This window comes from Canis lupus, chromosome 7 (genome assembly GCF_048164855.1).
Source record: "Canis lupus baileyi chromosome 7, mCanLup2.hap1, whole genome shotgun sequence".
NCBI lineage: Eukaryota > Metazoa > Chordata > Mammalia > Carnivora > Canidae > Canis > Canis lupus.
Genome location: NC_132844.1, coordinates 7,647,610 through 7,671,721, shown reverse-complemented (window position 1 = coordinate 7,671,721; position 24,112 = coordinate 7,647,610). Strand labels below are relative to the sequence as shown.

The 24,112-nt window shown below is 45.7% G+C and overlaps 1 protein-coding gene across 9 annotated transcripts in view; it reads right to left on the bottom strand.

Annotated features, from left to right (window-relative positions):
• SCML4 (Scm polycomb group protein like 4) overlaps positions 1–24,112 on the bottom strand; it is a 114,835-nt gene that overhangs the window by 24,780 nt on the left and 65,943 nt on the right. For 8 of the 9 annotated variants that reach the window (XR_012033750.1, XR_012033752.1, XR_012033749.1 and 5 more), the window contains 2 exons: positions 23,502–23,702; positions 18,965–19,159 (listed from right to left, as the gene is read on the bottom strand). Coding sequence is in view for 1 of the 9 variants with exons in the window: in XM_072831871.1 (XP_072687972.1) it covers positions 18,965–19,159; positions 23,502–23,702 (396 nt within the window). In the remaining 8 variants the exon portion in view is untranslated. Of the gene's footprint in view, positions 1–9,384; positions 9,802–18,964; positions 19,160–23,501; positions 23,703–24,112 lie in introns of those variants that run through there. The other variant, XR_012033754.1, reaches the window with a different exon arrangement.

Genomic DNA, 24,112 nt, shown 5'->3' with positions numbered 1-24,112 from the left:
CCCCATGGTCTTCCCTTTCACCTGCAGGTAAGAGGTAAAGAGCCAATCAAAAGAGCAAGAGGAGTAAAGGACCTGAAGAGTCAGCCAACCTCATCATCAGCTCCCCTTTGTCCAAGTAAATCATGACTTTCTACACTTTTAAGGCTCAATCTCAGTTTGTTGAACTCTGTCTGTGAATTCTACCTATGGTCAAAAAGTGTGGGGTGTTTTGTTTTATTTCTAAGGACAAAGTTCAAGGGCATTATGGGGATAGAAAGAGAAAGAAAAATATTCTACAAATTCCCTCCCATCCCAGACAAGATCATATATGCCTAGTCTCATCAATAATCGTCCCTATACCACATATGATCAAAACGGATCTTGACACCCACAAAGAAAATGTGCTAGAGTAACAAAAACAAATAGATCCTTCAAGGTTGGCAATGAGGAAAAACAAGATCCAGATGTCTTCTTCATGCATGGATTCCTCTCATAATGCAGATATTGAAAGATTAAGATTTGATTTTAATCAAGGAGCTAGCAATTATTCTCATAGATGGGGATAGATATGGAACTTGCCTGGAAATAAAAGCCATTGCATACAGGATGACACTAAAGTAGGGCTTAGAGCAAAATTTATAGCTGTAAATACTTACATTTAAAAAGAAGAAAGATCTCAAATTGATAACCTAAACTTTCACAATAAGATACTGGGGGGGGGGAAAGAACAAACTATACCTGAAGCAAGCAGAAGGAAGGAAATAAAGATTGAAGCAGAAATTAAGTAAAGACTAGAAAAACAATGGGGAAAATCAATGCAGCCAAAGCTGGCCCTTTGGAAAAAAAAATCAACAAATTTGATAAACTTTAGCTAGATTGACCAAAGGAAAAAAGAAAAAAGTCAGATGACTAGAATCAGAAATGAAAGAGATGACATTATTACAAATCTTATAGGAACAAGATGGATCATTAAAGGGTACTATGGACTACCATATGCCAATAAATCAGGTAACTTAGAAGAAATGGACAAATTACCAAAACTGACTGAAAAAAATAGACAATCTAAGCAAACCTGTAACATGTAAAAAGCATGAATTAATAATCAAAAACTATTCACAAAGTAACCCCAGGCCCAGACGGTTCCATGAGTGGATTCTATCAAGCATTTAAAGAAAAACTAAAACCAATTCTTTACAAACTCTTCCAAAAAATAGAAGAGGAATGTTATGGACTGATGTGTACCTTCCAGAATTCATATTTTGAAGCCTTAACTCCCAAAGAGACTACATATAAGGAGATAATAAAGATTAAGTGAGGTCTTAAGGTTAGGAACTTAATCTTAGAGAACCAGTTAGGCAGATAGTACTCACAAGAAGATGAAGAGACATAAGACAGGGCATGCACATGCTGGCTCACGTACATGTGCTTTCTCTCTCTTTCTCCCTCTCTCCTTGTCCCCCAGCAACACAGATGCACAGAGAAGAGGCCAGGAAGGGACATAGCAAGACAGTGGCTGTCCACAAATCATGAAGAAAAGAGAGCTTTCAACAGAAACCAACCCTGATAAGATCTTGATCTTACACTTCTGGCCTCCAGAACTGTGAGAAAATAAATTCTGTTGGTTATGTCCCCTAGACTATGGTATTCTGTTATGGCAACCAACCAAACTGATAAGAAAGGGATACTTCCCAACTTATTCTATGAGGCCATTATTATTATTACCCTGACACCAAAACCAGAAAAAGACATCTCAAGAATAGAAAACTACAGATTAATATTTCTTATGAATATGGATGCAAATATCCTCAACAAAATCCTAGCAGATCAAATCCAGTTACATATAACATGACTTATACACCATGACCAAGTAGGATTTATCCCAGGAAGGCAAGGTTGGTTTAACAGTCAAAAATCAATTAATGTAATATGCCATCTAGATAGAATTTTTAAAAAAAGAGCACAATCATCCCAATAGTATGACAAAATTCAATGTCTTTTCCTGATAAAAACACTCAACACACTAGGAATAGAAGGGAACTTCCTCAACTGGGAAAGGGCATCTACAAAAAACCTACAGCTAACACCACAGTAAATGGTGAAAAGACTGGATGCTTCTCCTCCTAAGATCAAGAAAAAGACAAGGATGCTTATTCTCACTGTATCTATGCAATATTTTGCTGGAAGTTCCAGTCAGGGCAATTAGGTAAGAAAAAGAAAGCAAGGGCTTCTAGATGGGGAGGAAGAAAGAAAACTATCTCTTATATATAGAAAATCCTAAAGAATCCATTAAAAACATTATTGGAACTAATAAACAAGTTTAGCAAGGTTGCAGGATGCAAGATCAATATGCAAATATTAGCAGCTGTGTTTCAGATTAAACAGTCTGAAAATGAAGTTAAGAAAAACAACTTCACTTATAATAGCATTAAACAGAATAAAATATGGAGGAATAGATTTAACAAAAGAAGTGTAAAACTGAAAACTACAAAACACTGTTAAAATAAAGTAAAGAAAATCTAGGGGCACCTGGGTGATTCAGTTGGTCAAGCCGCTGCCTTTGGCTCAGTCTTGATCCCGGGTTCCTGGGATCAAGCCCTATGTCGGACTCTCTGCTCAGTGGGGAGCCTGCTTCTCCTTCTCCATCTGCCTGCTGCTCCCCCTGCTTGTTCTCTCTTTCTCTCTCAAATAAATAAATGAAACCTTTAAAAAAATAAGTAAAGAAGATCTAAATAAATGGGGAAAAATCATGAATTCATGAATCCGAGGATTACATATTGTTAGGACGGCAATACACCCTAAATTGATCCACAGAGTCAATGTGATTCTTGTCAGTATCTCAGCTGACTTCTTCATAGAAATTGACAAGCTGATTCTAAAACTCACATGATTTTCGAGGGACCAAGATTAATCAAAACAATCATGCAAAAAGAACAAAATATAGCCTTCACACTTCCCAATTCCAGAGCGAACTACAAAGCAATGATAATAAAGACAGTGTGATACTGGAATAAGAATAGGCAGGAGATCAATGGAATAGAATCGAGAGTTCAGAAATAAACTGATGGGTCTACGTTCAGCTGATTCTCCACAAGGGTGCCAAAATCATTTAATGGAGAAAGAAAAATCCTTTCAACAACTGATGTTGGAACAACTGGATATCCACATGCAAAACGATGTCATTGGACCCTGACTTCATACCATACACAAAAATTCACTCACTACGGGCCAAAGACCTAAGCATGAGAACAAAAAGGTATAAAACTCTTAGAAGGAGACATAAGAATAAATCTTTATGACCTAGAATTTGGCAAATTCTACATTTGGCAGTCTTACATTTGGCACCAAAAGCATGAGCAACACAAGAAAAAATAGGTAAACTGGACTTTAACAAAATTTAAAACGTCTTTGCATTGAAAGCACCAAGAAAGTGAAAAGATTACCCATGGAATTGGAGAAAATACTTGCAAATCATATATTTCCTGAGGGACTTGTTTCCAGAGTAACCCAATAAGAAAAAGACAACCTAATTTAAAGATGGGCAAAGGACTTGACTAGACCTTTCTCCAAAGAAGATATACAAATGGCCAATAAAGACACGAAAACATGTTCCCCATCATTAGTCATTGGGAAATGCAAATCAAAACCACAAAGAAGCGTAGCTTCACACTCACGAGGATGGTTATAATAAAAAGTCAGATAATAACAAATGTCGATGATGCTGTAAAAAAAAAACTGGAACCCTCATACACTGCTGATGTGAATTGTAAAATGGTTCAGCCTCTTTGGAAAACAGTCTGGCTCTTCCTCAACTGGTTCAAACAAGAGTCACTCTACGGCCCAGCAATTCCACTCTGAGGTGGAATTCACTCAAGAGAAATGAAAACATATGTCCACACAACCATTGGTACATGAATATATACAGAAGCACTATTCTTAATAGCCCAAAGGTGGAAATAAGCCAGAAGACTAACAGCTGATGAATGGATTCACAAAATGAGCCCTATCCACACAATGGAATATTATTCAGGCATAAAAGGAAACAAATACTGATGATACTGCTACAGTGTGAATGGACCTTGAAATATTGTGCTAAGTGAAAGAAGCCAGTCACACAAAAGGCCACATATGAAGTGATTCCACTTACACGAAATGTCCAGGATAGGCAAATCTATACATCTATAAATGAGAAAAGGTAGATTAGTGGTTGCTGAGGGCATGGGGGCGGGGGGATAAGGGGTGCGAGCTAAAGGATATGTGCTTTTTGAGGTGTTGAAAGTCTTCTACCGTTGTGGCTGCACACTTCTGTGAATACACTAAAAACCACCGTGTTGTCGCACTCTTGTACGATACGTGAGTTACATCTCACTAACGCTGTTTAAAAAATTCATTGCAGAAGCCTGGTGCTAGGTGTGAACACGTCCTCGAGTGCTATATGGGCAAGTCCGACAAACGCTGCTTTGGCCGCTGCGACACGAGTAAGCTGCGTGGCCTAAGTGTGTGCATGCTCTGTGCTTTGTGTTCTGTGGCCAGTGGAGTGCTGCAGGGTGTCTTCAGGAACCTGGATGTCTACACCTTCACCTCCCACCTGAGCCGAAACCAAGAGTCAGACGCTTCCTGACTGCACCTCCTAGGGTGCCCCAGGGCCATGTTCTTTCTTAAGGCTCAACATTCGTCGGTATCCTTCCTTGCCTCTTCACCTGGATGACATCTATTGCATCTTTTCCATCTGAATCAGAAGACATCAGTGGGAAGACTCCAAAGCGGACCAGGCTACGGAGCCTATATATCAGGCTGCCTCCTAAATGGAGGGAGGAGGAGGAAAACTATACACTTACTGAGCACCTACTAGGCTAGCACCATTCTAGGCCGTAAGCAGTAAGGCTGTCATTATGCTCCCTGATGGAATGCTCTTGATATCTGAGATACCGATCCTTCTTGTGTCTCTGGTGGCAAGTGCCTTGGTACGTGTGAGGAGGCAACGTATGGTATCTGGCATAGATGGTGCGCGCACACGATAGTTATTGAGTAGGCATTTGGGCCACTGCGAGCAGTGTACACAGAATATGCATCACAATTCAGGTTATAAAGGACTAAATATAAATTCTTCATGTCGATGCATGATAAATAGTGATAAAGATGTAATGAAAACATTTATTCCGTGTATTAAATATTTTAAAGCCAAATTAAATATGTCTTCCTAGTTCTGAGAGCAGTAAGGTAGAGAATGCAGATAATTCCCCAGCCTGCACGATAGCTGGGAAATACAGATGCAGGTGGAAGATTGCTCTCCTATGATGATGTGCAGAAATGGGGAGCAAGGGAACATGGACTTTCTTGCTTTAAAAACTGCTGACGACCATTGGTGAGATCAAAGGTAATAAAAGCCAGCTTCTGGGCTATGATCCAAATGAATTCATCAAAAAATAAAACCAACTTGAGACACCATCAGGCAAGAGCCCTGTACCCAGCAAAGGATACACCAGTTACTCCAGACACAGTGGATGAACCACCGCGGAGACAGACCCATAAGCCCTCCACCCACCCCCACCACCCACCACGGCTCCGCAGAGCCTGTAACCCCCAGGAAGCCTTGGAGTGAACAGCACATTCAGGTGCACGCACTGGGGTGCCGCTCAGAATTGATGAGACACATCTGCTCAAATGTGGTTTAAACAGCCTTTTCCTCACCCTTATAAATGGGGGTGCTGACACTCACATCATACCAAAGTATGAAAATGACTGACACAATGAAGGCCATCATCATTCACCCACAGGATGGAAGAGGGCCTGCGCAGAGCAGCTAGCTCAGCATTTCCCCCAAGTGGTAGATGCCTCCCACTGGTGGGACAGGGGACGATTTTGGGTGGGACTTTGGTGTATTCGTTTCCCAAGGCTACAGAAAGTACCATAAACTTAGTGGTCTAAGATAGCAGAAATGTATTCTTTTATAGTTCTGGAAGCTAGAAATATGAAATCAAGGTGTTGGCAGGGCCAGGGCCATGTTCTTTTTTTTTTTTTTTTTTTAGATTTATTTATTATTTATTCAAGAGAGAGAGAGCAGAAGGAGGAGCAGAGGGAGAGGGGAAACTCAAGTAGACTCCATGCTGAGTGTGGAGCCCAATGTGGGGCTCGATCTCATGACCCTGAGACCACAACCTGAGCCTAAACTAAGAGTTGGACGCTTAACCAACTGAGTCACCCAGGCACCCAGGGCCATGTCCTTTCTTAAAGCTCAAGGGTAGTTTCCTTCCTTGCCTCTACCTAGTTGCTGGTGGTGGCCAACAATCCTTCACTGTAGAAATATCCTTCCAATCTACCTCTAAGCCCACACGGCATCTTTCCTGCACCTCTGTGTCTGTGTCCAAATGTCTTAGAAAGGCATCAGTCTCTGGATGAGGGCCCATGATCTAGTATGACCTTATCTGGATTACATCTGCAAAGACCCTATTTCTTTTTTTTTATTTAGAGAGAGAGAGTACCAGCAGGTGTGGCAGGGGCAGAGGGAAAGGGAGAGAGAAAATCTTAAACAGGCTCCATGCCAAGCGTGGAGCTCGACATGGAGCTCGAACTCATGACCCTGAGATCACGACCTGAGCCGAAACCAAGAGTCAGATGCTTAACCAGCGGAGCCCCCCATGTGCCCCAAAAGACCCTATTTCTAAAGAAAAGTCCTAGTCACAGGCATTGAAAATTAGGACTTGAACACGTTATCTTTTTGGAAGACATGGCAACAGGTGAACGCTGTTTTTTTTGTAGGCATGTATTTTAGTGTCCAGCAATAAAATACAACTAGTCCATCAAACTATGATTTCCCTGATCCGGTATCATTGCTTAAAGCGATGAACAGCTAAAAAGTTAAAAAAGAAATGGATCTCTTTAAAGGAATATCTTGAGTAAACACTTTTTGCAATTGTTACGTGGAAGTAGCAAAGATTGTGAAGGCGGTGCATTGACCCCTGGGATGCACCGAATTGGTACCAAGCCCTCTTTTCAGGTGGGTGGTAACTAAGGAAAATAAATGAGCCTCTTCTTTGAAAGCTTCCTGCAAGAGACTTTACAGTCTCCCTCACAATTAGGCCATTGTACTGCAAATCTCACTGCCCAAAAGTTCCTTGCATCTAACCCCAATTCCTCTTGCTTTAGTCAAAAAGATGACTGCTGGATACCTCCCTTTTGTACTATTCAAAACTATGAAGTTGTCAACATCCAGGGAGAGAAATTATGGGTATGCAGAGCTTCTAGGAACTAAGAATTTCACAGCATGACCCGTGGATTGTTGGTTGCCTGAAACCACTATTTCGAGTCCATAAGAAGAAGGACCAAAAAACAAAACAAAAACAAAAACAAAAACAAAAACAAAAACAAAAGAAGAAAGACCAAATCAGTACCTGAGGAGGGAATTACGCTTCTCAGTGGGTTTTGTGGCTTTGGGGTCAGCAGTCCTGGGACTGTGGCACACGCGTGCCCTCTGCACCTCTGCACCTCCAACTCCTGCGCACACACCCGTGGCAAGCCACGGGGCTGGCAGGTTAAGACGTTCTCTGCCCTCTTCTCCCTGATATTTATTTATTTATTTATTTATTTATTTATTTATTTACTTACTTAAAAAGATTTTATTCATTTATTCATGACACACACACAGAGAGAGAGAGAGGCAGAGACACAGGCAGAGGAAAAGCAGGCTCCACGCAGGAAGCCTGATGTGGGACTCAGTCCCGGGTTTCCAAGATCAGGCCCTGGCCTGAAGGCAGGTGCCAAACCGCTGAGCCACCCGGGCTGCCCTTCTCCCCAATTTTTAAGAGAATCGCTTCTCATCTGATGTTGAGCTTATCACCCCGGAACCTCGTATTAAACAAGAGGATCCAACCCTGTCTCCGTTTAGGGCCGTTTGATCTCCATGGAGAACATCAGCTCAGCAAAGCGGGGTCAGGGAGAGGGGGTCTCGTGCACTTTCCCCAAAATCTCCCTGCCTCTACCCAAGAGGCAAAGGATGCCGCTTGTAAAATCATTAAATCTTCCCTCCAGAAAAGGGAATAATCTGCTCTTGTACGATCACAGGAGGAGGCTTCAATAGAAAGGCAAACACCCCAATGGTGCCAACCAAAGAAGGCGGCTACATTTTCAGGGTTTAATGTCTTAGGAACCGTCAGGAGGGCCTGGTGTTCCTTTTTCAGAATTGCTGATCTGTGAACTACATCCCCCCCCCCCACACCCCTGCCACTGCATATAAATCCAGCCCATGAGCAGAGCCAAAGAACACTCTAGAAGAGTTCAAACCCACTTGAGCCTCAAGGTGTACCCATTTGCTTCTGATTTTGACCTGTGTCCAAGCCTCCCTGTTTGGGAACAAACTCGGGGGCCAGGCATGTGTGGGCACCCCCCCTCCTCCCTCACCTCTGCAGAGGCTTCTGGGTCGCCCGCCCCATGCGACCCGTTCCTGCTGCAGTTCTGGACAGGTCGGGCAAGAGCACCTGGAATGTTGAGAAGGTCCAAAGGGAAGCAGGAAGAGACAGAGGGACAGGAAGGAGAAAGCCAGGAGCCAGAGAGAGAGAGAAAGTCCCGGAGCAGCAAGAGGGGCAGAGGGAGGCAAAAGGGACCCACATGTGTGAAAGTACAGACGCCGCTGGCGGGGTTCTAGCTCAGGCTGCTGGTGACCCCTTGTCATTTAGGACCCAAGGCCTAGCTGCTCATAGTATGTGAACTTGGCCTCTTGTTTAATCCAAAACAGTGAAGCTGGCCCTTTACTTGGATTCTTTAAGCAAATGAAGCCCTGAAAAAGCCACAATACCACCATCTGCAAAATTATTCTCAAATAATACCTATTCATGCAATAATAACTCCCAAATTCCAGAGTCTTAGAAACTATTGTTTTTCAGTACAAACAGTTCTCCCCGCCCCGTCTCACGCATGCACACACACACACACACACACACACACACACACACTCGCCCTCCACTCCCCACCTTACTTCCCCACATCAGTCATAACTTCTCCATTGAAGGAGCAGCTGCACAGCGAGCCCCTTCTGTGACCATCACTGCCACCCTCCCCCGGGCTGGGGGGCCGCGGCCTTGCTGGGGATCCACGACCAGCCGGTCTGCCCAGGCTGGCAGGCAAGTCACCCCCCTGGAGCGGCGTCCAGAGGGCTCCGCGGGGGAGCAGCCCGGCAGCTCCAGGGATCCCAGCTCTGACACCCAGATGAGAAGGGGAAGTGGCCCAGGGGGCCCCCGGGGCCCTGCTGGGGGAGACCGGGCGACCACCTAGGGGTGCATGTAGCCTGTAAGCTATGGAATGCAGAGAAAGACGGGCAAGGAGAGAAGCAGAGACTGGAAGGGGGCCAGGGGGTGAGGAGCCCCGGAAACAAGAGCAGGGCCCTGGGGGAGCTGCTGGGCCTTTGTTTCCTACCTTGGTGGCTGCGACTGCCACTGCCACCGGCCGCCTCCCTGGCTGCTCTCAGCGCCCTGGGGCCCAGCACTCAGCGCTGCTGCTGCTGCTGCTGCTGCTGCTGCTGCTGCTGCGGGAGCCAGGGGACCTCTAAGGACTTCTCGGTGGCACAAATCAGCACATTTCCTCTCTGCCCCCGGACTGCCTTTCACTGAGGCTCTAGGGGAGGTGTGCAGACTTTCCTTCTCCCGGGCTCAGTCCCGCCCTCGTCCTTGCTCAGATAAGCTCATCACGTTCTCCCTCAGGTCCCTCTGCGGCCTCCTGTCCCGGCCTTCCCGGTTCAAAGGGCACCAGGCCACACCACCTATGGGGCTTGGCATTTCATTCGCTTCAATTAAATTTTCCATTAACTTGGTCTCTGGCCAGTATAGATTTTTCCCTTTAAGCTCGTCTCAAAGCTCAGATCACTCAGGCCTCAGAATCAACCTTATGACTCCCCTCTGGTCCATTTAAGTACATTTATATATTTTCTCCCCTAATGAGATGCACAGAGACCAGCCATAATTTTAACGCCTGACACCTGAACTTCTGCAGCCCTCCCCAGTGTTTCTGGTTTGCCTAAGACTTTGTTCTAGGCCTATGGCTTGATTTTTGCCTGTGAAAATTTCGCCCAAAGGCAGTTCTGCCCAAAGTCAGCCGTCTGGGATAATGAATGCCCTTCCAGTCTCACGAGGAGAGGAGAGCAGGTTCCATAAGCAGCCCCCCTCAGGTCTTGCAGCTTTGCCAGGCCTCCACCCACGTTGTTATGGCCAACTCCTAAGAGGTGGGGGAGGGCGAGGGTAGGGGGCCACCTTTCGCAGGCATGCTGTTTCCTCAACAGCCCCCAGACTTTTTGGTCTTTTTAGAACTTTCGGGAAATTAAAAGCGGTCCTCAAACAAGAAGAGGTTGGAGTCACCAGGATAGAGGACAGGTTGTAAGTTCTGGTTCTAAAGGGACATCCTGACTTTCAGGGAGGCTGAGGATACCTTCCAGGATTCCTAACGCTAGTGAAGCAAGCTGCCAGGTTGGGAGATGCTCTGTGGAGAGGCCTATATATGGCAAGAAACCAACAGCTGAATCCTGCCAACAACCCCACGAATAAGCTAGGAAGTGGATCCTTTCCTAGTTGAGCTTCGAGATACAGCCTGGTGTGGGACCCAGAGCCAGGGGACCCAGTTAAGTGGCCCCTGAACTCCTGAGTCACAAGAAACTGAGATAATAAATGTTATTTTAAGCCACTAAGTTTTGGGGTAATTGGTCGTACAGCTAACTAATACAGATGAGAAAAGTGTATTTGTTTCATTTCTCTTGACTCCAAATATCAGGTTGGAAATCATAATGATTAATTCAGTTGCAGCTAGGAAGTTTCTGCCAAAGAGTACCTATTCGGTTCTCTGCCAGAAAGTTTATGGGATTTTTTTCAGCAAATGGCTTACTGCTTATGTACAAGACCCAGAAACTACCCAGGAATAGGAGAGAGTTCATGAAATTTATCTTAGAGTGGTATATAATGGCTTAATTGGAACATCCATGCATTTAACAATAATTATTGAATACTTGTCTGTGCTTCCTCAGTATCTACAGGACTCAAAAGAGAACATAAGCCTTGCAATGCAAAGAGGTTCAATGAATTACTGAACATTGAAAAAATCAGTTTTAAACTCCACAAAATTCAGGCCTTTTCCACGAGGGTATATTTTTCCCTTTTAGCTCAATATTTTTTTTTTTTTCAGATTTTATTTTTTTAAGTACTCTCGACACCCAGGGGCTCAAACTTACAACTCTGAGATCAAGAGTCATGTGCTCTACTGATGAGCCAGCCAGGTGTCCCTAGCTCAGTGTTTTAAAATATGTACAGAGAAACACCTGGGTGGCTCAGTGGTTGAACATCTGCCTTCGGCCCAGGGTGTAATCCCGGGGTCCTGGAATCGAGTCCCCCATAGGGCTCCCTGCAGGGAGCCTGCTTCTCCCTCTGCCTATGTTTCCGCTTCTCTCTCTGTGTCCCTCATGAATAAATAAATAAAATCTTTTATAAAATTAAATAAAATATGTACAGATATTATAATTTCATAAATGACATAATCGAAAACACAATAAATAAATTTTCCTAAATGAACTCATATTGATGCCTGGGGGCAGAACTCAGATTAGAAATCCTACCCTGGTGAACACTCTGCATCTTATGCTGTAGTAGCTCCGGCGGGGCTCCCCCTGGACCTATCTGTCTGAAAATATAGGAATTCCTTTGTATTTGCTGCAGGACTTGTGGACACTCCTCTTTGAACCTTTCCATCAACACTTTCTAGAGGATTCTTAACACCTGAGTTGGATACTGATACTCCTTGCTCTCCTCCCACATGACCCTCTTTCCAACCCTTGGCTTGAGAACAGCACAGCTCATTTTGTTCACATGGGCCGGGCTGTGATGGGGCAAGCACAGCTCTGTGATATTCCAGTCACTGGCTTGCAGTGAGAGACAAGCAGCTGCAGGGAATCTGGTATAACACACCTTCCTTCTTCTTCTTCTTCTTTTTTTTCCTTTTTTTTTTGCCTCCATCGTTCCACATATTATTTAAAATACCAGGTCAAACTCTGCCTAATGTCTGGTGGAGTAGGCCACTCTGTGTGGGTTTTGTAAAGACAGGTGAGCTCTCCTGGTGTCTGGAATGATGGGCTTGGCCTATCCTGTGGCTGTCATCCAGCCAGGATGTACCCTGAGCACAGATGCATGAATGAAACACTCTTTGGAGCCAAGATAGGAAACCCAGAAGGATAAAAGAGAATTAATGTATTTGGAGTACAGTTTTGGCCTGGATTTTGCTAAATGGGGGGTTGGGGTTTGTTTTGTTCTTTTACATCGTGACGAGATGAACTGACACAGGTGCACCACAAGCCACTTGTGAACATCCATTTTGTGCAGTCAGGCTTCTGAGTTTCTGAGCCGGGGAAACAGGACGTACACCCTACCTGGCAAGTGTTGGGTCACAGGACGCTACTGACAACTGGCTTGGGAGGCAAGCAAAGGGTCAGGGAAGAGAAGACCTGGGCTCACTTTCCTCCCCATGGCGACCTTTCTGTGTGGCTCTGAACCAGTGGCCTTGACTCTGCGGGCCTCAGTGCATCCCAAATGGGAAAGCTCACTCAATGTTTGCTGACTGACTGAATGATGTTTCCACGTAATATAACTCATGGGACACTTGATAAGCTCTATTTCCTTGTAGAAATCAACAATCTTTCAGAAAGATAGGTATTCCCTGTGTAGTCATTCTCTGTAGTGCTATCATGTTAGATGAACCTGTAGTTCAACAAGGAAGCAGATTTGATTTCCAGAGGCTGGGTATATGGGTTCAGCTGTAATGGAACACACTGTGAATGTCTGTTACGCCGATGGTTTTCTGGAACCTGGCTCAAAGACCACCAAGCCCAGGAAGAAAACATCAAGCTTCAAGAACAAATGTCCTTCCTCATCTCCCACCCCTACCATCTGTGTATCGAAAAAGCTACTTGAGAAAAAGTAAACAGTTTGTTCCCATCACGTTAGAGCTTCAAAGGCAGGAAACCAATCGTGAAATTAGATCTCGCAGAAGAGTTCAGCTATCACATTTGTGGTTTCCAGAGGTCTCCCGCACTCTTGGCGAGCGGACGACGTGTTCTGTTGTGTTGCATAGAGTTCAAGTCATAAACATTTGCTGCAGACCTGTTACATCTCAGCCTCTGCCCCCCAAGTCTATCCAGCAGGGAGACGAGATCCGGACCCAGATTCTTGCAAGAGAAGGCAAAATTAAGTGTCACTGAGGATGTGTCAACAAGGGTCTGGGAGAATGGATGGCCATCTTCTCGGGATTTGGGGTGGCTTGAAGGACAGCAGGGATCCTGCTGTGGCAGGTGGCCAGGCCACACTGAGGACTTTGCCTGTCTTCTTTTCTTGAAGATCATCTCACCAGTGCAGCAAACCTGTCCTTTCTCACCTGGACTTGCACACCTGCCTCCTCCTCTCCATGGGCATTGGAGCATCTTCAGTGGCAACACTTGTACAGGGGAGGCACTGTCCTAATGCAAACAGACTTATTTTACTGCAAACCTGAAATGAAGTATACATTTCCCTAGATGAGCCCACGCTTTATCATGCAAAATGTGGTCGCTGCCCCATAGCAGCACCAATACCACTTGTGTACCTGTTAGAAATGCAGACCCCCAGGCCCCACGCCAGCCCCCCGAGGCTAGAATCTGCACTGGAACAAGATGCCAGGTGGTTCCTGAGCACAATAAAGTCTGGAAAACACTGGCTAACATTTATTTATAATTGAGGCCTTTTCTTTTCAGTATTCAAAGATTAAGGTAAAATTTCCCTGTGATCATCGCATGGCTTCTGACAGAACCACGAATGTTATCAGATCCACGTTTCTGCCTCCATTCTCCTAAAGCACCAGAGAGCTGCTCTACTTCCTAAAACACACCACGTGGGGCTGTCGGTTAAGAGAATTAAAGGGAAATAATCAGAGTTCCTGAAATCAAGCCAAGAACTCTACCGTCCAGACTGGATTCAGGTAGTCTGGTCTTCCCCTGACACAGGAGAAAGATCACAGGAGAAAGTTTAGGTATCAAAGGTCTGAGAATGCGATTTGGGAGATGCCCTCTCTCTGTTCCGATGTGAGCCGCTCTGTCTTGGTTTCCTCACTTTCATCTCTTGGGGGCCCCCCGGGGGGCACCCGCTGCTCAGAGCTAGCCTCTGTCACCTCCAGCTGTGACATCTCCTCCTACTTCTCCGCTGGGTTATTAGCGTTCCCCCTAATGGCTCCAACAGGTGGGCATCTGCACTTGTCACTGGTAATGGGGAGATCACTACCGTTCAAGCCGTCCCTTCTACTTCTGTGGCTTTGACATTTCTTTTTTAAAAAATATTTTATTTATTTATTCATTCATGAGAGACACAGGGAGAGAGAGAGAGAGACAGAGGGAGAAGGAGGCTCCTCGTGGGGAGCCCAATGTGGGACTCGATCCCGAGACCCCAGGATCATGACCTGAGCCCAAGGCAGATGCTCGACCACTGATCCACCCAGGCGTCCCTGGCTTTGGTGTTTCAAAGTTCCTTAGGAATACAACCTACCTGACTCCCAAGGGAGATATCTTGTAAGTGTTCCACCTGGGTCCGCAGCTGCCAAGTTCTCTACCTTAGTGGAGGGTAAGGAGAGCATCCCTTAAATCCACACTTCTCAAACTATAATGTGTCTTCAAAACACCTGGGATCTCTTGTTAAAGAGTGTGGGAGGGCCTCTGAGCTTTTGCCTTTCTCAGGTGATGAGGATGCTCCTGACCAGAGTCTGAGTGGGGAGACCTTAGGTTGAATTAAATCTATCAGCAGAGCCACAGAGAGCAATCCCACATGACCTGCTGTCATATACTGGATCAGGAAATCATGTCTTCCCCCAAATCATCCAGTTTTTGACCACAAACCTTGTTTCTGGGGCACCTGGGTGGCTCAGTCGGTTAAGCGTTTGCCTTCATTCAGCTCAGGTCATGGTCCCAAGGTCCCGGAGTAGAGCCCCACATCTGTGGGCTCCCTGCTCAGCCTCTGGCTGCTTCTCCCTACCCCTCTCAAATAAATAAATAAAATCTTTAAAAACAACAACAACAACAACAACAACAACCTTGTTTCTTTGATAGTTCCTTATATGTCATGGTTTTGCATTTTCTTCTCATCTGATTAACCATCTTCTAGAAATGCTCTCATAAGTGTTGACAAACCCTGAAACTGTGTGGCACCAAGGCTGATAGATTAGAGCTTGGACTGAACAACACTGGGGCAGAGAGCAACCTGGTGCAAACGAGCTCAAGACTGTGCAGTCGTGTTTAGGAATGATGTGGAGGGATATGGAGCCTCCATCCCTTTCCCCTTACATGTGCCCTTCTTGCCACAATAGTGGGTGATAAGCTAACTCTTCATCTGAAGTAATAATAATTTAATGTGTTACCCTTTAAGGGAAATTTGACAAGGCAATCTTAAAAAGGCGATGTCTTAATCTAAAGGCAAACTCTCTGCTGGTGTCATTTTAGGCTCCACAGCAGACTGGTGGAAACGACTTGTGGCAAGGGGGCCACTTAGAGCGTACGGTGACATAGCTGCTTCTTCCACTTTCTGTTTGGTTCCCAGACACATGAGACATACTGTGCTCGGTTCTGCAACACCTATGGCATGGAAACAATTTCCCCAAGGTTGGTGGATTTGGAGCAATTCACGTTTTCAAATCAGCCATGGGCTAGGGAAGGGCTCATGAAGACAATTCGAGTCATTGCTTCTGAAGCCAAGCCAACTAGGAAGCAAAGCAGCCTTCAGGTAGAAATAACTGTCTCAGTCAAGGGAAGAAGTGAGGCAGCTGCACTGCTCCAGGAAAGAGACGGGAACTTTCTCCAGCCTGGTGAGCTTGGGAGGGAAGAGAATACCCTAGAAACCAAGGCAAGAGTTTCCTCAATAATCACTTAAGGAAAGCCGAAGGGGGGTTCCTGGAACAGGATGTTAAAATGAAACCATTTTAGTTTCAGTTTGGGCTGAGGCTGCAAGACAACAGACACCCCAAGGTAGAGTGAAGTGTGCAGGTCTTGCAAAAAAAAAAAAAAAAAAGATGGTGGAAAGCCAGTTTTATACCTATAGGTGACTACCTACATCTAACCTGCAAAAGAAATATAGAGGTTGAGAAACAGGCTGACTAGAAGATGAATTATGGAGAGAACAATCTAGTATATTCCCAAGGGTTCCAAAGTGGCCATATGAATAGCTTGATATCTATCTCTGGAGCTCGAGATATGCAAGGGATTATTGTTTGATTCCCATGGGAAATCTAAAAGTGTGGCTACTCGGATGGACAAAGGAGAGGTGCCTGCAGGGTTCAGCCTGCATGCCCAGAGTTTGTTTGGGCAAAGGATGTGCAGTGTTTGTCAGGGGCCAGATGTGGGACATCAGAAGAGAGATCTAGGGGTGCCTAGGTGGTTCAGTTGGCTAAGCATCCTGGGATCAAGACTCAGGTCAGGCCCCCACTCAGTGGGGAGTCTACTTGTCTCTCTCCCTCTGCCCCTCCCCACACTTGTGTTCACTCTCTCACAGATAAAGAAAATCTTTAAAAAAATAAAAATTTAAAAATAAAAAGTTTGTTTTAGAACAAGAAAAAAGAAGAGAGATCTAAAGTAAAGTCTTTGGGGCGTCTGGGTGGCTCAGCTGGTTGCATCTGACTCCGATTTTGGCCCAGGTCATGATCTCAAGGTTGTGAGATTGAGCTCCCTGTGGGGCTCTGCCCTGGCCTGCTGAGGATTCTCTTTCCCTCTCCTTCTCACCCTCCCCCTGCCTCTTAAAAAAGTTAGATCATCTCAGATTCTTTCTGTGGGACTGCCTGGTGGCACAAAGGGACCTCTGCAGAAAGAAGCTAGAGATTTACCTGCAGATTTGGGGCCATGGAAGGAATTGTAAGTGACCAGGTGACCAGCCAGAGAAGAGTTAGATTTGTCCATGTCAAGGAAAGTGCAGGTGAGAGATGGTTGGATCACCAAAGCACCCGTGTAAGAGCCCAGAGGATGAAGAATCAGCTTTAAACACCTGCCAGAACTAGGGAGCATGATTCCTACTCACAGCAGGATTAGTCAAGTAAAAACTCTCCTACCTCTTGCCTCTCTTCCTTCCCCTACTCTGGTCATGAAGGATTCAAATTCATTATTAGCTAGATATGAGAAGGGGCAAAAATACAAAGTTCGGTGTGAGGTGGAGAGAAGCCAACTGGCCTGAAGCACGTCTGAACTGGGAAAGGGGAGTAGTTCTAACTTTGAGTGAAATTTGAAGTTTGATTATTACACTGACCTAGATATATTAATTATTGAGTAGAGAATGTTTAATTACCTGAAAGGAGCAAGAGAAGTCATAAGATTTGTCCAAAATTTCATCCATGGACAGAATAAAGTGGTCCCACAGGATTCATTTAAAGAAGAATGGAAGACATGAATTATGGGACTTTATGATTATATCCTATGGGTCATTGCTTGTTCAACGTAACAGTGCTTCAGTGGTTTGCACAGTGAAATCAGATCATTCTGCTCTCCCCACTGCAAGATTCACTAAAAGACACATTAGCTTTAGGATATGTTCCTGAGTCAGCTAAGGCTTACAGGAGAGGCCAGAGCCATACTGTCAGAACCAGAAAGCGTACCATGCGTGAGCAACCCCAACACCCTATTTAGGAAATGAAGGCTCAGAGAGAAGAAAAGATTTTCCCAAGCTTGCACATGTAGAGACATCAAATACAAACAAACAAAAACAATAAAGCACAAATATATATAGTATCTGCTCACATAGACCATATTTAATTAGGTAGCGTTCTTTGTAGAGGCCAAATTTCTTCCCATTTCCCAGGTCTCAGGGAGATTAATGTAAAATTGTAAACAGCCTTCTTGACAGTATCTAAAAATAAAAACCTATGCGAAGAATCTAGGTTTTTTCTTCTCTGCTGTCCTCTTAAGCTTAAGATAGAGCCACTCTTATTATAAGCATCTTTTTGTTGAAGGCTCGAAGCCTATCTGTGACCACATACGTGCGAATGTATTCATTTTGCATTATTTGTAGTAGTCACTCAATACCCCTAAAACTTTCCCAAGCTCATGCATTTGTCTTATCACAACACAAGATCTCACATGATGCTTAGACCAGAAGAGGGCTCAGTAAATGTTTGTAGAATGACATAATGCCTAGGTTCCAGTTTCACTGGCTATGCGTTCTTTATATATCAACAATACTGCTTCCAGACAAAGAAAAAAGGCAACATTTCTGCTCATCCTCGGGAACCTGGAATCTGGGCCTAGAGTCATGTTCAACTTTTTTAATATTATTATTATATATTTTTTTCATGTTCAACTTTTTACGAATCCATTACTCAAGATCACTAAGTGGAGGTTCCTAGCCCCTTGAGCAGAATGTTGTGGCCCCTACGTGCCCTTACCAACCTTCCCAGCAGCTTTCCTATGCTGAGCTACTCTGCAACAAAAGGCAGTCAGCCCCTGGATCACTTTCCATCCTGTGATGACAGAGAAACACTGACTCTTACTGAAAAACCTATTTGACTCATGGCCTATTGATGTGGGTGGGTGGGTCCCTGTGGCCCTCAGGTAAGACCAACATAATCTATTCCTTAGCCCTAGTTTCTTCAGGATTCCTTTGTTCCTCACTGTTGTAGACTTTCAGTGACTCAGCAATGATGGATAAGTGTCCAAGAGTCTTAATTAGAGGAGAGTGAAGAAAATCATTCATTATCTGTGATGTGGTCTCATTGTCTAAGTTCTAGCACCATAGGCCTGAAAGCTCTAACATCAGCTCTCAGTAGCTGGAATAATCTCTTCCCACTACAGCCTGTATGGGGACTGTCTAGGCAGCCTTCGTCCTGGCCATTCCTGATCTTTCCCAGGGTAGGGGGTAGGCAGAGAAGCAGCCTGGGAGCCTCCAGCAGGAGAGCTCACCAGAGCTTCCAGGAGGGCAGGGACATCTGGGACCACCTGTGCGCACAGGAAAGACAGACAGACAAAGCCTACCTGACTCCATCCTGCCTTCCTTCTTCTCCTGGGCTTCTTCAGAGCCCCTGGAGCCCCTGGGGAAGGGCTGGTGGCTGAAGAGGTCATCACACAGAAGGCTTCGGCACAGCTTGGCGAGGAAGCGGAGGACATACCCGATGCTGTTCACCACAGGCAGGCTCCGCAGGTGCTGCTTCCCATCAAAGGATGCCGAGACTGGAAAGCCACAGAGACAGCAACTCACCATGGGGCACGAGGGCCATGGGTCCATGCAAGGAGGATTTTGTTTGTTAAGTTGTGCTTTGTTCTTAACTAAGCTTTATTCAGATTTCACCTGTCACTTAATGTCCTGTTTGTGTTCCAGGATCTCATCCAGAATCCCATACTGGGTTTAGTTGTCACATCTCCTTAGTCTCCTCTGGTTTGGGACTGGTTCCCAGTCTTTCCTTGTTTGGCATAACCTTGACAGTTTTGAAGAGTACCGGTCAGGTATTCTGTTAAATGTCCTTCAATATGTGGTTTTCGAATGTTTTTCTCATGATCTGACTGGGATTAAGGTTTTGGGGGAAGAATCGAAGCGCCCCTGTCATCACATCAGATCAGGGGTATGTGATGTCCACAGGACATCCCTAGGATGTCAGCCTTCATCACCTGGCCAGATAGTGCTTGCTGCATTTCTCCACTGCATCCTCCCTATTCCATTCCTTGGAAACAGGTCACAAGGTCATGTTCACACTCAAGGGCAGTGAAGGGATTAAGCTCTACCTCCTGAGGAGGGGAGAGTCTCTATATCATTTGAATTCTTTATAAGAGAAAACTTCCGTTTTCCTTCCTTCCTTCCTTCCTTCCTTCCTTCCTTCCTTCCTTCCTTCCTTCCTTCCTTCCTTCCATTATTTATTAATATCAGTGTAGATGCAATATATGTATTTTGCGTTGTAGGTTATCCAATACTATACTATTTATTTTGTTGCTTAATTTGCTCCATCTTTTGTCTTTGGGACTTTTGGTGTCCTGTGTCCCTATGACATGCCCCCATTTTTTAAAGCAATTTTTGGTTACTGACACTTCAATATGCTTCAAATTCATCGTGAATTTTTCCTGCCCCTGCCCTAAATCAGCCATTTCTCCGACAGCCCTAGTTCCCTGTTACTGAAGAGTGATCTTTAGAAACCAAGATTTGGACACTGGATATGCTCATTGCTACTGGAGTGTCAGTAGCTTTGGGTCATTCCGGTGGAGAGAGCTAAGAATCATATGTATGTATACAATTCTATTATGATTATTTCTCTGGAGAGAGAGAGAGAGAGAGAGAGATGGATAGAGTGAGTTCAATCAATAGATTGATTGGGGGATCTAGATCTAGATAGATAGATATATCCAAATAAACCTGAGTTCATGCTGAGGTCTCTAGCTCTAATCCAGCATCACAGAGTTCAGGGTTCTTTCTACCCTTCTGGGGAAGAACCCTTAAAAGGAACAATAATTTCTCCATGGTGATTCTAGATGAAATTCAATTTCTATAGGGTTACTAGAATTTAGAAGAAATACGTTTCTTCCAGCATGTTCCTTTCTATAATTGTCCTCGCAGCCTCTCTCACCCCATGACGCTTGAATACCAGCTCCGCTGTTCCACAGGAGCAGACCCTAAGAGGACAATTTGCTCCCACCCAGGTCTCCGCCATTCATTGTCAACACCTAGAGGGCAGCCCTGTTTTCCATATTTTATCCCAAGGCAGGCACATGGCAGGGACTGGGGCAGGGGCAACACCAGAACTAGTTTTGATTTTAGAACTAAAATAAAAACAAGATATTTTAATTAGAAATCAAAAGAATCCATTTTTGGTATGTACTGCTCTTTATAGTTTGACAAGAGCATTCACATCCATCGGCTCATTCAGGCTTCCTGACTCTCTGGTGAGGACAGTAGACAAAAAGTTATTACCCCGTGTTACAGATGAGGAGATTGGGAAGAGGGTATAGAGTGATTTTTCCAGCTCATGTGGCCTCTAAGTGGCACTTGCCTGTCACGTTAATGCTCCAGGTGACTCTATTTGGGAGATCTGGCAAAAAGCTGTCACTAAGGAATTTATCCTAGCCACTCACACACTCTGGAGATTCCCTCTTAGTGCGAGTATTGCTGTTGACCTCCAATATTTTAGAAGACTAAGTGTGATGGAAACTGAACCCACAACAGGAGAGTCTGGGTCATCAGGTCTGTCCCTTAAATCAATGTTCATACACTCCCAGAGGTGCTTGGAAGGGCCACATCCTAGAAGCAGATGTGGCATTTGTGAGACCATAAAGTCTACCCCTCTGGGATAGTGTGGCTCAGACAGAGTGAGGGTTCCAGGGTACTGCACTACCAGTCCTTCGCCAAGGCCCACTCATGACAGTCGGTTTCCTTTAGCTCACTGTGCCAGCACCAATGTCACCATTTCCTGTGTTGTGCCATGGGAATGTTTGGAAAGCAGTGCCCTAAGGATTAGGTTCTAGGTAGAGAGTGGGAGAGTCTAGTTATTTCTCCTTGAGTCCCTCCCTGAGCCATCCTGGTGCTATCACAGTCTTGCTGAGCCTCCATAGCACATCAGTAATGTGAAAGGCCACCTTACCACTTTGCAACCTCAAGGAGGCAGCATGAAGAGTCCCCTAGTGCTACCGCCTTCTCCAAGACACTAAGACCGAGTGAGTGCTCAGCTCTGGACTCCCTGGGAATCCCTCAGCCAAGGGAAAGTTGGCAGGGCTCCGCCCAGGCTTGTGTTGGTGCCAGGCACTGCAGAACCTGCTCCCCAGTGCCAAGGCCCCTGAGGCCACAGAAGGGCTGAGCAGGGAAAATGTGATTGGCTCTCCCAGCTTAGGGAGAGGGGCCATAAAGAACTCAGGTAGAATTTGCTCAAGAGGGTGGGCGCACAGTACAGGAGAAGCTTTCTCTCAGCACCATGTCTCTGTGTCTTGGGCCCTGTTACTCAGCAGGAAAAGGACAAAGCCTTCAACCTCAGAGGGCAGCCCAGGTTTGAGAACCTGGCTCTCAGACAAAAACCAGGAGAAGAATGGCCAATGGGATCCCAGAAGGCTGACAAGACTCTCCTCCTGGCCTCTTTTGGTGCAGTATTTTTTCCTCTTGTCTCTGCTTCTGCTAAAGTTTCTTAAAAGTCATCCTGGGTCAAACACATGCACCTAGACCTTGCCAAGTTCTATTTTAATCAGTTACCAGCAAGTCAGACCCAGCTTCCTGCTCAGAAGGAACTCCAGAAGGTAGGCAGAACCAACCAGGCTGGGGAAGCTGTGTTGGACAACTTCCCCACCCCCAAGCCCTGAGCCTCTAGAGTTAAATAAAATTCCCAGTGACATTAGAGGCCCCTCTCCCCCGACCCTCTCTTAGACAGTTGGCAGGGTCATCTGCAGCTCCCCATTGCTAGGGAATCTTCTCCCTATCTCCTGGTGGTATGGAGGCCATGCCCTTGATGTTGGGCCAAAGAAGACATCAGACTGTCCCCTTGGAATCAAGACACCTTGCAAAGACCTGGTGCTCCAGGGCTTAAGGGCAGGTGGTGACAATTGTGTAGAGAGCTACAGGCAGGGCAGAAAGAGCTCTGCAGGCAAGCATTGGAAGGGGGCAGAGCTCTCAACCAGCCTCTCACCTGGAGTGACACTGCCACTACCACTGGAAGCTGCTGAGGTAGAGCTGAAACTGGAGGATGGTGGTAACAATGGGAGAAGGGACTGGCCCTGAAGCATCTTTTAAAAAAGACAACAGCCCACCTCATGAGAGGTGCTTGGGACCAAGAGCTTCCCCACTGCCCTGCATGGTGATGATATGTACCATGAAGAAAGAGTGAGGCAGAGTAAGGTACGATAGATAGTGACAAGGGCTGATATTTTAGACAGGGCAGTCAGAAAAGGGCTCCTGGATAAGGCACCATTTGAGTAGAAACCCAAAGGAAATCCAGGAGCAAGTTGCACATGGATAGCTGGGGACAGAACACTGCAGAAACAACAGCAGGTGCAAAGCCCCCAGAGATGTGATGGTTGGAGATAACGGGGGTAAGAAGAAGGCCACCATAGCTGCAGAAGAGTGAGGATTCAGGAGAAGTGACCTCGAGATCAAAGAGGTAGGCGGGCCCAGGTCACATAAGGCCTCTGGGTCCTCACAAGGAAGTGAGTTTTTCTTGGAGTAACATGAGAACCACTGAAGGTGTAGGGCAGGGGAGGAGCATGATCTGACTTTGAGTTTTAAAGAACCAGAGTGGCTGCTGTGAGGTGAAATGTGGCTGGATTCTGGATATATTTTGAATTTAGAGCAATAGGATTTCCTGATGAGCTGGAAGTGAGGGATAGTGAAACAAGATTCAGATGTTCAATCTTCTTGTCCAGGTCTAGAAGGATCTTCTCCTTGAGCCCAGAGAGAGGACCTCAGCACACAGACTCATTCAAGGCTCCTGGAGCCCAGCAGATGGAAGACAGACCCTGGCCACACTGTCCCTTAAGCCTGACTATGGCTTCTTTCCTCTTCGGAGAGATACCCACGGCCCTCCTCATACAACCTGCCCCAGGGCCTTACCTGACACCATCTCACCACCATAACCCTGTTTGACCAGGGAGAAGACCAACTTCTGCTGGTGGGCACAGTCGATGCATGCTTGCACGGCCTGCTGCAAGACCGCCGAGGGCCTCTCGGGCCCAAAGTGCTCGGGGAGCTGCTGCACCTTCCTCCTCTCCAGGTACGGCCCTGCATTGGCCTGCTTGTTGATGTAGAGACAGACTGTGGAAACAGAGACCCACAAAGCCCTCAGCATCGGTTGCATCATGCCAGGGGGCTGTTCCTGTGTGCATGGGGGATGCCTCAGCCGTGCTCCCTTGGCCCTCACCTTGGGAAAGCTGAAAAAGACAAAAGTGGTAGTGATTCTTCCCAACTTGAGAAATAAGAGAGGCCAGAGAGCCAATCACTCCGGACTTCCGGGCCTGCTCTCAAGAGAACCTCTTAGTTGGGAACAGATAGACAGGTGGGTCCCCTCTGATGTACTCAAGTCAGAATTGCAGACAATTATGGAGGCCCATGTGGACCATGTGTATAAATGTATTTCCATACCGGGCATGTACCCATACAAAATCTTCCTTCATCCTCCAAAGAATCTGTGAAGTTACACGTAATGTTTGCCAATTTTTTTTAGT